The sequence below is a fragment of the Pelobates fuscus genome, chromosome 6 (genome assembly GCF_036172605.1).
Source record: "Pelobates fuscus isolate aPelFus1 chromosome 6, aPelFus1.pri, whole genome shotgun sequence".
NCBI classification, from domain to species: Eukaryota; Metazoa; Chordata; class Amphibia; order Anura; family Pelobatidae; genus Pelobates; species Pelobates fuscus.
Window position 1 is genome coordinate 283,182,846 of NC_086322.1, and position 12,958 is coordinate 283,195,803.

At 41.9% G+C, this 12,958-nt stretch overlaps 1 protein-coding gene and 1 long non-coding RNA gene across 4 annotated transcripts in view; one reads left to right on the plus strand and one right to left on the minus strand.

Moving 5' to 3' along the window:
* The window catches only part of LOC134614992 (uncharacterized), a 420,807-nt gene that overhangs the window by 399,750 nt on the left and 8,099 nt on the right, over positions 1-12,958 (minus strand). The window lies entirely within an intron of this gene.
* The window catches only part of GPATCH8 (G-patch domain containing 8), a 61,307-nt gene that overhangs the window by 14,817 nt on the left and 33,532 nt on the right, over positions 1-12,958 (plus strand). For 2 of the 3 annotated variants that reach the window (XM_063459310.1, XM_063459311.1), the window contains one exon: positions 9,533-9,607. In XM_063459310.1, the coding sequence (XP_063315380.1) occupies positions 9,533-9,607 (75 nt within the window). Of the gene's footprint in view, positions 1-9,532; positions 9,608-10,483; positions 10,522-12,958 lie in introns of those variants that run through there. The other variant, XM_063459312.1, reaches the window with a different exon arrangement.

The window sequence follows — 12,958 nt, forward strand, 5'->3', positions numbered from 1 at the left end:
CACTGGACGAGGTGGCTGGCGGGGGCAAGTGGCACGGAGGGACGGGGGCCCTCGGGGCGGACTCGGAGCGGCAGAGATGGGGAGCTGGCCTGTCCCCCCGGCCTATCCCTGGGACCTCCCTACCTTTGGGTTCTTCCCCTTCCCTGCCCCGGGATGCGCGTGGAGGGGATGCCGAGACCCAACACAACCTCCCGACAGGGGATCGACTAAGGGAGACAAACACACCCATAATCCAAGAGTAGGATAATCAAATCACTATATTCAGAGGGGTACACGAACAGCTCATACACTTAATGTGGGAGGGGAGGGGAGAGGTAACAAGGAGGACGTCGGACAGACAAAACGAAGGGGGGACATCAGATGGCCCACAGACTAGAGGAACCCGACAGACGCGGGTCAGATCACGGCAGATGGGGGGAGAGGGGGAAAGTCGCCCAGATTTAGCTAAAGGGCATCTACCGACAAGTGGGCAGACTTTCACGCTACCACACTCAAGTAGACAGAGGTACGGGATACCCCTCAAAGTTCGGTTATAAGTATTGTTATTACAGTTCACAAAGTTGACCAAGCCTGCAGGAGGAAACAAACGCACAGAAGCATGCAACAGCAGCTTGAATACATATCTGATGAACGAAGGTTGAAGTGGAATGGCCCCCTATCAACAGGGGGAGTAGACGCACGCAGCCCGGGCTACTAACCCGCACATTCAGGCACTGACACAACCACAAGGGCCTTAGACTAGGGGAGGGAGGGAAGGGAGGGAGGTGGGCGGAGGGGAGGAGACCAGATTAAAGCCCACACCGCGGAAGGAACTAGATAAATTTCAGAGGGATAATCGGGAGTATAGGGATACAGGGGCAAGGAACACTCCTATGCGCACTATAACCATGAACGCAAACGCTTCCTGATATGATAAGCACAGAGGGAGAACTACAACACAATAAACTGAGGGCATCCACGGCCCACTCTACCGAAGTAAAAGCAGCTGCTGCACTGGGAACGGGGATTAAGCTGTATGATGCATGCAATATTCTGAGTACAATTGTAAACCTCTGTACGTTTGCTATAATAAAAAGCTTTAATAACTAAAATGCGGTATACCCAGTTTTTTTTTTGTTTTTTTTGCAGCCGTTTAGTCAAAAACCCTGGCCAAAGTTAGTGTTCATATCTGTATTCTTTCATTTGTCACACAGAAATTGCACTTTCACGAATGATGTCCTCATCATTATACTTTTTACTGCTCTAAAACACTCCTATTTTTGTTCAGAGACGTCTAACAAGTACACAACAGATCCCCACATGTAAAAATGTTATGAGGTTTTGAAAAGTTCCAGGGTCAAATATAGTGCTTGCAATTTAAAGTCTATTGAAGTTCTGCCTGTGTTGTTGTGTTGGCAAGTCTTTTAAAAGGACACTGTAGTCACCAGAACAACTACAGCTTAATGTATTTGTTCTGGTGAGTATAATTATTATATGCAGGCATTTTCATGCTAACACTGCCTTTTCAGATAAAAGGCGGCAGTGTTTACATTGCCCCTAGGGACACCTTCAAGTGGCCACTCCTCAGATGGCCACTGGAGGTGCTTCTGGCTCAGTGCTGCACAGTAGGCACCAGTGCCGTTAAGCGTCTCCACGCTCTGCATGGGGGTGCTGAATTTTCCTCATAGAGATGCATTGATTCAATGCATCTCTATGAGGAGGTACTGATTGGCCAAACGGTGTTTGGCCCCGCCCTCTTGTCGATTTTTAGCCAAAGCATTGGATTGGCTTAAAATCAGCAATTCTGATGTCACTAGGGGGTGGGCTCAGCGCCGGCGGACGCACGGAGAGCTGAAAATGGTGGGCTTTGCACTATCTGGTCAGAAATACATGTATAGCTCCCTATAGTGCCCCCTTCTGTCACTTATCTGATGCCGCTCCTCCCTTGTCTACGTCAGGCGGTGGGGCAGACGTAATGTGCATGCACAGCGATTTGTACTTCCACTATAGGAAAGCATGTATAATGCTTTCCTATGGGATTTTACAAAAGCCACCTAATGACCCAGAAGTCCCTATAGTGACTGTCTGGTAGACAGCCACTAGAGGTGGAGTTAATCCTCAAATGCAATGTTTGCAGTTTATTAAAAACTGCAATAATTACCTTTGCAGGGTTAAAGGGACACGGTTGGCACCCAGACCACTTTAGCTAATTGAAGTAGTCTGGGTGCTGTGACCCTTTTGCACTTAGAGATGCAATGTTAAACATTGCAGTTCCAGAGAAATGTTTACATTGCAGCTCTAAGTCTGCCCTCTGTAGCTGTCCGGAATCCAAACAGACCTTTGTTCTGTTATCTGATGCTGGACGTCTTCCTGGACATCCAGCGTCAGATTTCCCCATAGGAAAGCATTGAATAGTGCTTTCCTATGGGGAGTTCTAATGCACGCAGCCATTGCCACGCATACGCATTGGGTCTCCATGCCGACTGACGTTGATGGGGGGGGAGGTCCGTGGGCGGAGCCTGACCTAGCGCTGAGGGACATCAGCGCCTGGATTCAGGTAAGTCCCTGCGCAAGAGAGACAGACACACACACACACACACACACACACACACCTATTAACCCCATAGTGCCAGGAAAATGGCTTTGTTTTTCTGGCACTATAGGATCCCTTTAAGGGACCTGGGACACTGCACCAAGACTACTTCAATGAGCTGAAGTCTTCTGGGTGCCTATAATGTTTTTTTTTTTTGTTTTTTTAAATCACCCGACTGAATTAAAGTATATGAGGCTTCAGTTAGATTTATACTGTTTCAAGCCTACCAGTAACTGGTATACAAGCTAGTCTGCCTGGTGTTTTAATAGCTCAAGGTACAATACAGAGGGTAGAAGTGCTGCCAAACCAAATAATGAATTGAGTATGCCATTATGAACCACTGCACTGGGGAGTTTAAAGTGTGTTGTTTTGGTATTTTTTTTTCCTGGCTGCCAAGACGTGCGATTATGAAATGTTTTCTAAATGGTTACACCCTAAATAAGAATCTTGAAAAATTTTGCAATCGCCCACTTACATATATCACCATCATGAAAACTGTAACACATTAAAGGAGAATATTAATTCCAGATATTGAACCACTAAAATGTCTGTCCTCTTGAAAAGGTTGTTATGTTTTGCCCAGTTCCTGAAATGGCTGGCTTCCTGTGTTTTGTTTCTCTTGGCTAGTGGTGCTGCTGTTGATTCTATTTGGAGAACATGCTGTAAGCCCTCAGCTGTTCTCTATGTGGATATCTCACTGTCCAGGTATCAAACCATAGCACTGCTGTCAGCCCTGACCAAACACTAGCAGCTGTAGGTCAAAAATGTTTCTAAGAACACTGCTTTCCACAATATTCTATTTATCTCTAAATCATTTTATCAATGACTGACATATGTCTCCCCCTCCTCCTCTCCCCAAAATCACCATCATTTTGCCTAAATCTGTAGTGTGTGTATTGTTAAAAGAACACTATAGTCACCTAAACAACTTTAGTGTAATGAAGCAGTTTTGTTTGTGTAGATCATGCCTCTCAGGTTTTACTGCTCAATTCTGAGTTAAATCACTTTGTTTCTGTTTATGCAGCCCTAGCCACACCTCCCCTGACTCTGATTGACACAGCCTGCATGAAAAAACAAAACTGGTTTCACTTTCAATCTGCCATAATTTACCTTAACCCCTTAATGACCAAACTTCTGGAATAAAAGGGAATCATGACATGTCACACATGTCATGTGTCCTTAAGGGGTTAAACAATTGTATCTCTTTCTCTGTAAATGTAACTTTAATCCCATACAAGAGGCTCTTGCAGGGTCTAGCAAGCTATTAACATAGGGGATTAGAAAATCTAAATTAAACAGAACTTGCAATAAAGAAAGGATAAACTGTAGATGACTCTCTTTACAGGAAGTGTTTAGGGAGGCTGTGCAAGTCACATGCAGGGAGGTGTGACTAGGGTTCATAAACAAAGTGATTTAACTTCTAAATGGCAGATAATTGAGCAGTGAGGCTGCAGGGGCATGTTCTATACACCAAAACTGCTTCATTAAGCTAAAATAGTTTTAGTGACTATAGTGTCCCTTTAACCCCGTAAGGACACATGACGTGTGTGGCATGTCATGATTCCCTTTATTCCAGAAGTTTGGTCCTTAAGGGGTTAAGGTAGATGTGCAATGGAACCCCATCTAGGGTTTGTTTTTAACAAAGTATTTTTATGTAAACCCGGATTGTGTTAATCTAGCCTGTCCCCTGTTCCAAAATGCTGTATCCATATTTGGTCATTGGATTCATCTATAAGGTGTACCCCACAACTGTTTTTCACTGCTTCTGTGATGCTTTTCCATGGAACCTGCACATTTGACATAACGTAGCAAGTGTTTAAAAGGGTCTTCAAGTGATCATTCAAGGCACTAAAAATAAATATAAATGTGATCAGTTGGCTTTTTTCCCGAGGACTACTGCGACTCCTAGTGTGGTATGTTGTTCTTCTAAAAGATGACCTTTCTTTGTGTGTGTATGATTATTTAATCATATGTACCGGGCTAAAATAAAAAGATAAAAATAAAGATTCCTTTCATGTCTAGGAAGGGACAATAATTAGGAACTAGAAAAAATGTAAAAATTTGCACATATACTGATTGCTCATTCCCATATGCTCACACCCTAATTAACCTCACTCAGTCTCTTACATGCTGTACTAACTATCCTCTCAGCCTTATCTAATTAGCTCCACATTCTCTTATACACAAGTAGCCACAAAAGAGCACACAGTGCTTCATTAGTAACTCATGCATGTGTTCATACATAACTAGCCTCACTCATTGCTGTATTCAGTCAGGGAGGATGTGATGTCATATTGTATTCTCTTGTCACTTCATGTCTGAAAGGAGGGGGGGGGGAGTGCAAAGGAGACCATTTGCTGTCTGCCGCCAGAGTGTAGAGAGCTTGATTCTTTGCAGTCTATAGGTTTGGTCTTCGGGGAAATCTTTTGGCCTCTTCTGGAAAGCAGGGAGACTAAATTCTTGGTGATGGGTCTCATTTTTGTGTTGTCATGGAGACCTGCCACGTTAAATAAGTAGTACCTAGTTTAAGATGTTATTGGATTCCAATAACCTTTTCTATATTTTTATTTTAACACTCGGCCTTGACATTTGGCATTCAGAGCTCAATGTGGAAATCTAGAGGCGTTCTCACCAGTGACCTATAAAGTGGCATTACCAGGACATTTTGTGTCCACAATTCCCCACCCCCTGCCTGCTTCTGAAATTTCTGATATGCCTGTTGTTGATGAAACAATCTAGTGACAGAGAGTTCATTGTGAAGCCTGGGGGGAGGCACAGTGATTGCTCAGAAAATGGGCATCTGTTCTTGAAATCTACATGTATCTGTTTTCAGTGGAATGAGAGAGGACAGAACAAGATCAGTTTTGCGAGTTCTGCTTATAGTGCAAAGATGGATTTAATTGAAACACAAGACGTAATTCTGCTTCCACCCATCTTGATGTAAACACAGACTTATCGCATGCCATATAACACTTTTTAAAATTCTTTTATTTTATATATTATACAAACCACATTTAATGGATCTCTCCTGGAGTTATCAACGCTACTTCTTATTTTTATGTTTTTCTAAGCAATCGTTGTCCCTTATTAACTGCCCCTTCTTTTTTGTATCAGTGATATTTTTAATACGGCATGGCTGGATATGCATCCACATTTAGGTTTACAAAAAAGGTCTATTTTCTTACTGTGGTACTGTACTGTATGATGCACAGGCGAGTGGTGGAAGGGGGTGGGAATGGAGAGTGCTTTAATAACGATGGAAGAGCTTTGAGACCCCATGATGCAATTCTGCTTTCCATTGGGATCCAGATGTTATGAGGATCTGCTTGAATCTCTGCACTGCAGCATTAGCATGCTCTGTCATAAATCATTTTCTCCCTCCCCTGGAATAGTATTTAAAGCAAAAATGTGCCTATGTTGTAATTCTAGAGCAGTGTTAAAAGCCTTAGGTGCGACAGTCTTATGGCTATATGCCACAAAGTAATACATCACAAAGCTTACAAAGATAATGTGAAAATAAATATTTACATCATATTATGCTACCTTATTACTATAACCTGAAAGGGTTTAGATACATGAATTTAATAAACCCCCCGTCAGCCGTACTCTTTCCTCTGGCTTCATAAACTACATAAGAAAGGTACGTACTATCTTTTTATTTTAATTTTTTCGTGCTGTTTTTTTAATCGGAAGGTAAGGATTGGTTTAGAGTGTCAGCTGACACTCGGCCTACTAACGGTGCCCAGTCCGAGGCAACCTCATTGAAGTTGGGACTGAGGCTGGAGAGAGGGCTGAGTTGATATGGGTTTGGACAACTTTGGGGTTAAACCATTTGTGAACTGTTTAACCCTTTAAGGTAAGACAGTGCCAGGACTGCAATGCACCATAATAACGTAATTGAGATGCACCGTTAAAGGAACATTAACGGAATAGTTAGGAATGCGAACCTGTATTCCTAATTCTGCCTTCTCCCTTAATGTTATCAAGGAGGTGTTTCTTACTCATCATTGGTCCAATCCACAAAAGGGGAGCATTGGGGGACCTGTTGTGCATGCACAGTGAGCTTCACCCGCACATACAAAAAACATTGAAACTAATGCTTTCCTGTGTGCTGCAATGTCACGTAACTGAGTTTTACTTGGTCATTTGCAACGGAAGCTCCTCTAATGGATGTCAGTATGACAGCCACTAGAGGTGTATTTGACTCTTCATGGTACACTTTTGTCCTTTATTCAAAACTGCATTGTTTTACCCTGAGTGGTTAAACATATAGAACCATTGCACCGAGTGGTCCTTTAATACCCCCTTTCCTTGGTTCCCAAGGGAATTTATGTATTGTACTTGGTGGCCAGGTGCTTTAATTCTCTGCTGGAAACACATTAAATGTCTTTGTTTCTGGTGTCATCTGTATGCTGGAAGAAATACAAAACTAACTGGGCTCTCTGATCACTTGAGGGTTAAAATGAGCAGTAAGAGTTGTTTTCAGCATGCTGCTGCACACGCCACTTGCTCAGTGGAGGGCTTCCTCCTTTTGGGGGGGGGGGGGGGGGAGGGGGATTTTATGATATTTTTCATGTAGGTACACTTATAAATGGCTAATAAAGAAATAATCCAGAAAACCCCACAAACACTAATCAGGTGCTCTGTGAGAGGCAGACAGAGGAGGCGCGGACGTAAATGGCAGCCAGCATGTAGAAAACAAAAATGGGGACATGGAAATGAAGGATCCATTCTGTCAATAATGGCAGGATGATATAGGGCAGTGTTGGATAATGCAGCTGAATTGGTTTGCAAAGAGGTATAAGCAATTGTATAGGAAGGTGGGATACCTTTTTGCACCATAACCTGTGCAGTTGTTATGGTGTTTAGCATCCTTTTAATTGTTTGTGTGGTTTTTTTTTACCTGCTCAAGAATATGTTGACATTTACTCAGATTGCAAGACTCTAGTAACTAAAAACAAATTATATTTTCTGTTTGTAGCAACACAGTGTATATTGATCACTCCACCCTTGTTCATGCTGCCCCCTCACTTGTTTAAGAGAACAACAATCCTAGGGACTGGATAATGCGAATAGCAATGGCATTGCAGCATCTGACATATCCCAGATGGTTCTGTTTCTGACTTCCCGAACAAAATCCAGATTGTAAACATAGTAATGTGTTCAGAGCCTGCCAGAGTGTCTTTGGAAAAATAGGTATCTTCTCATCTTAATTGCCGTGTGGGTGGTTATTTGGGGGGGGGGGGGGGGGGGGGGAAGAAAGAGAGGAGGAGAGTGTATGATGGTTTAAGAAAAAAATAATAATTCAAGCTGTTGTCCTCTTCAATGCTAGGCAGAATTCTACTTTGATAACTTAATCTGAATTTGTATGTATCCGTGCACAATATCCCTGCATGTTACATGGCTACAGAATATATGTGTGAGTGCTAAATGAGGGCTTGACAAATACAGGATACCTAGTCACCATAGAGAAATGTCACCTGCTATCTTGAATTAATTTTCCTTGTAACCCAGAGAGATCTAAAGATGCTATAGGGTTAAAAAACTTTGTTTCTTCTAACACTATAGAATCCATTGGGTTCTGAGCCACTTGCCAGAGGATTAGCTGCAGTTCTCTTATTTTAGAAAAGTGCCTATTTTAAAAGGACACTATAGTCACCTGAACAACTTTAGCTTAATGAAGCAGTTTTGGTGTATAGAACATGCCCCTGCAGCCTCACTGCTCAATCCTCTGCCATTTAGGAGTTAAATCCCTTTGTTTATGAACCCTAGTCACACCTCCCTGCATGTGACTTGCACAGCCTTCCATAAACACTTCCTGTAAAGAGAGCCCTATTTAGGCTTTCTTTATTGCAAGTTCTGTTTAATTAAGATTTTCTTATCCCCTGCTATGTTAATAGCTTGCTAGACCCTGCAAGAGCCTCCTGTATGTGATTAAAGTTCAATTTAGAGATTGAGATACAATTATTTAAGGTAAATTACATCTGTTTGAAAGTGAAACCAGTTATTTTTTTCATTCAGGCTCTGCCAATCATAGCCAGGGGAGGTGTGGCTAGGGCTGCATAAACAGAAACAAAGTGCTTTAACTCCTAAATGACAGTGAATTGAGCAGTGAAATTGCAGGGGAATGATCTATACAATAAAACGGCTGTTTTTATTTTCTAAAAGTATGTATCTGTCAGACAGCTAGGAGAGTTTGTCTTGTTTTCTTGGAATGCTCATTCAAAGAGGGAAGGCATTGCTTCTTACAAACAGCATTATATTCAAGTCTTCTGTGTGAAAAGCATTGGATTGGCTGAGCGCAGTGATTAGTGCACATGTGGAGTGTCTCTCCAATGCTTCTTTAGGAGAGGCATGGAATTGTTACTTAGATTGTCAATTGCAAGGATCTCCGTGTGAGAGGAATGTGAGTTTACTCTGGTTTTGTATTATGCAAGTGTAATATTGCAAAGGTACACTTTTTGTTTGTTCCAAAAACCATCTCTGTGCTGCACAATCCTGCCCGCCCCTGTAATTAAAAGAGAAAAAAAAAAAGTTAAACCCTACCCCTGTACCAGCTCTGAGGGCATGTTTTCCCTTTAGGTGGAACCTACTTGGCTGACCTCACTCACTGGAGGTCGACAGATGTCAAGAAAAGCAGGCTGAGGGGAGAACATGGGGAGTGGGGGGTGCTGACTTCACAGAATTCATGTTAGCCACCCAGAATTTGTGTTCCGGTAGGCTGACGCAGGGATTATATACCAAGAAATTGGGGTTGCATCTTTTCCTATAAAATAAGATACAGTAATATTGTAATACTGTTTGTTAAAATGCAACTATAAGGAATCCAAATGTGATCCTAAATAGGATAGTGGAAAGATGTAGCGCTCACTGGTGCCTCCCCACGATGTTGAGAGGGACTTTATATTTCCACCTCCCAATTCGAAGTGCTTTTCTCACACTTTGTCTCTCCCTTCTCAGGGCAACCATTTTGACCAATATGAAGATGGACATCTGGAGATTGAACAAGCTTCCCTGGACAAGCCAATTGAATCGGTAAGAGGATGCATTCTGGGGTGGCTTTCATATTCCCATATTCCCTCCTTTATTTGGCCCCAGAAGATTAGGATTTTGAGGCGTGTAAGATTACCCCAGAGCAAACAATGCTGGTCAGGGGTACAGAATTCTTGAAAAATCTCTGCTGTACTTCTGAGGCCTCTCGTCAGCCAAGGATTAGCTTAACACCTGACTTAATGCAGGGGATAGTATATTATAAGACCTGTTATTAAAACAGTTTAGTGAATAGATGGCTTTATTTAGTCAAGCTTTGTGAGTTTCACTTTATTTTATTTTTAGTTGGTAAAACCAGCGAAGTGCACGTTGATCTTTAGCTGGGGCCTACAGCTTAAATTTTCTACATGCTACATAGGACTTTTCAGGCTTTCCAAAGTTCTCTCCTCAAACATTTATAGGCTATGGTATCTTTTACAGAAGATACACAAATACACCTGGTAACCTTGCACCCTTGAATTGTTGTTGCTCCTCAAAAATAAATTCCAAATAAAAAGTCTATAATGAATGACCATTGATCCAGGTTTTGCTTATGCTATCATTGTTTTTACGGAATCATCTTAAGGTTGATGTCCCACATCGCTTTGCCCTTCAGAAATATGAATTCCCATGCATTTCATGGATTCTACATTTACACTCCGTTTAGTAGCATTAGAATTTCCGTAATCGTAGATATCCGATTTGAGCATTGCCTGGAGGTGTCCTAAGGCTCTGTATTAACCACTAAAGACCAATATGATGCACTCTGCCAAAGAATAGGTCGGTGTTGTGTTTGTGTGTGTGTGTGTGTGTGTGTCCGTGTGTAGATGGTATACAGAACTTTACACAACTTTGGCCCTATCTGGCCTTTCTCTTCCACAGCAGTTGATCCCAATATTAGCTAAGCTGCTCATGACCTGGTTTGTATTGCACGCTCTGCTTTTTTTTTTTTTAATATATATATATATATATACATATATATACTTTTTATTTTATTTTTACTCTTTCTGTTCATTGAACCCTATGACTACTGGAGGGCGTAACAAAGTTATTCTTTTTTTGCTGCTCTCTCCAGTAGGGATGGTGGTAATAACCTAGTACTTCTTTCTTCCTCTTTCCCTGTTCCATTCCTTTGTTCTGGTCAAGTGAACACCACGTATATATCTGTGTGTATATATTTAGCCTCCCTTTATGCTATGTGCTGGCATGTTGCTAGCGAAGTTTGCACAAGGTAATGCTGCAGAGGAAAACACCACTGCTAACCAGTTGCTTCATGGCAACATAGTTCCCCCAAGGGTCAGTAAATGCATAAAAAAAGGGCAGAAGAAAAGGCCCTTTACAAATACCGAGGTCTGATAAAGGTAGTTTTTAATACAATGTACATCTATATTGAAAGCAACTTTTTTTTTTTATTTATCAACATTGCTTATGGTGCCTCTGCAGTTAGAGCCTTGTAGTAAAGGAGACAAGACTGCTTAGACTTATTAAACTCGTTGTATACTGGTTTGCTGTAGGTAGACACTTGTGTATCAGATTGAACTGAGTTACCTGATGTCCATAAGCTGTTGAGATATAGTGTGTTAAGCTTTTGGGATCTGTGTTCTTGACAGCTTCTATTTTTTTTAATTTTTCTTTTTTTGGGGGGGGGAGAGGGGGACAGCCTCTTTCATTATTCATGTGCACTATAGTAATATTACAACCCATTCTGGCATAGCATGTATGACAGACCTTCATCTATAAAGCCATCCAGGTACAACTGTAGTTTCTTCCCATACTGCAGTGTGCAAAGCTATGAATATGTTGATCACTGCTATTCCATCACTTAGTCTGTGTATTTTGTCTCTTTGAGCAAGCTGGGACTTCTATACTCTGGCACATGCTGGATGCTGCTGCTATGGGTCTCTTCAGCAGGTAGACTACGATCTCTAGGTGAGGGCCCACCTGCAGGGGTGTTAGCTGGCCTCTGCAGCAATACCTGCGGGGAAGAATGTGGTTCTGGGCAATGGCTGTACTGTTCTAGGAGTCTACAGGTTCTGCCATTATCTCCAGGTTTTGAATGCTTTAACAGAGTTGGCTGATTTAATTTTTATATAAATTCCTCAACTCTCATATTACCTTTATTACCCCCTAAATGATATAAGGCATTGCTGTGGTGGAGTGACTCAAAACATTTAGCAAGTCCCAAACATCATGCTACTTCTTAATATCTAACATGGCTATGTTCGTGAAATACTCTTATAACTGATTGCCGTAGTAGATTTGACAGATAGCAAGACACAATCTGGTAAATGCACTCCCTACACCAGGGTCTTCAGATAATCTTTTGTAGTGTGACATTGCAGAGACTTTTATATTGCCTACTCGGCAGAGTGGGTGAAGGTCAGCATTTTTTTGCTGGCAGAATCTGTAGACTCTAAGACTATCTGGTGCCTGCATGGTCAGTAATATAACCCCATTCCACTGCTAGACACTCTTCTGTAGTGGCCAGCTAGCAGTGACTGGGGTTAGTGGTGCCAGGTTGGGGCGCCAGTCATTATTGCCATTATCTGTTACTTCCTCTCTGTCCGGCCTTGGTGGTGTTTACTTTTGTAGTGAGCTGCAGGATTTGATTCTCGAGGGGCTGGTCTGGGTCTTTCTGTCCCTGCAATTGTGCATGAGGATCCCACAGTGAGCATTCAGTTTTTTTTTTTTTTTTATGGAGCAAACTCAGCTGAACTTATTGCCCAATCAAGAGCTTGTTGTGTGCAGAAAAGAACATATAGAAAGCAAAGTTAAGGGTCTTTGGTCAGTGGCAAAGCTGTATTTTGTCTGAAATTATTACATTTTGGTCTGATTATTCTATCTTGCATTCACTCCAAATTACATGTACATAGCTGCCTCTAAACTTGTGTCCTGCACTGCATTTCTGTCTAGTAATTCCATTGCATGTCCACTGCTGGCACCTAATTTTCTGTGCTTTCTGTTCAACTACTAGAGAACACTTTTACCCATTTATGACCTTCACAGCATCTTAAACATAGGCCCTCTTTTACCCATGTTCATTTACATCATCATACACAATGATACATTGATGTAAACACTCAAAATTAAAGCGGCATTAAATGCATCATAATAATTACAGCTCATCGCCTGGTTTTCTGTCAACACATTTTGGAATGGTTTCATAATATCCAAGGCATAGCTTGCCCCTTCTTCTGTGAAATTACTTTTTCTTGCTGTATGTACAAATGTTTGCAACAAAGGTATGTTTCTTTCCAAGCGAGTTTTGTGAATGGGGAATTACTGGCTGAGAGCGTTAGCTGACCGCTCTGTCAGCGGCTCCACTGCCTGGCAGTACTCCGCGCTCTTGAAACTGAA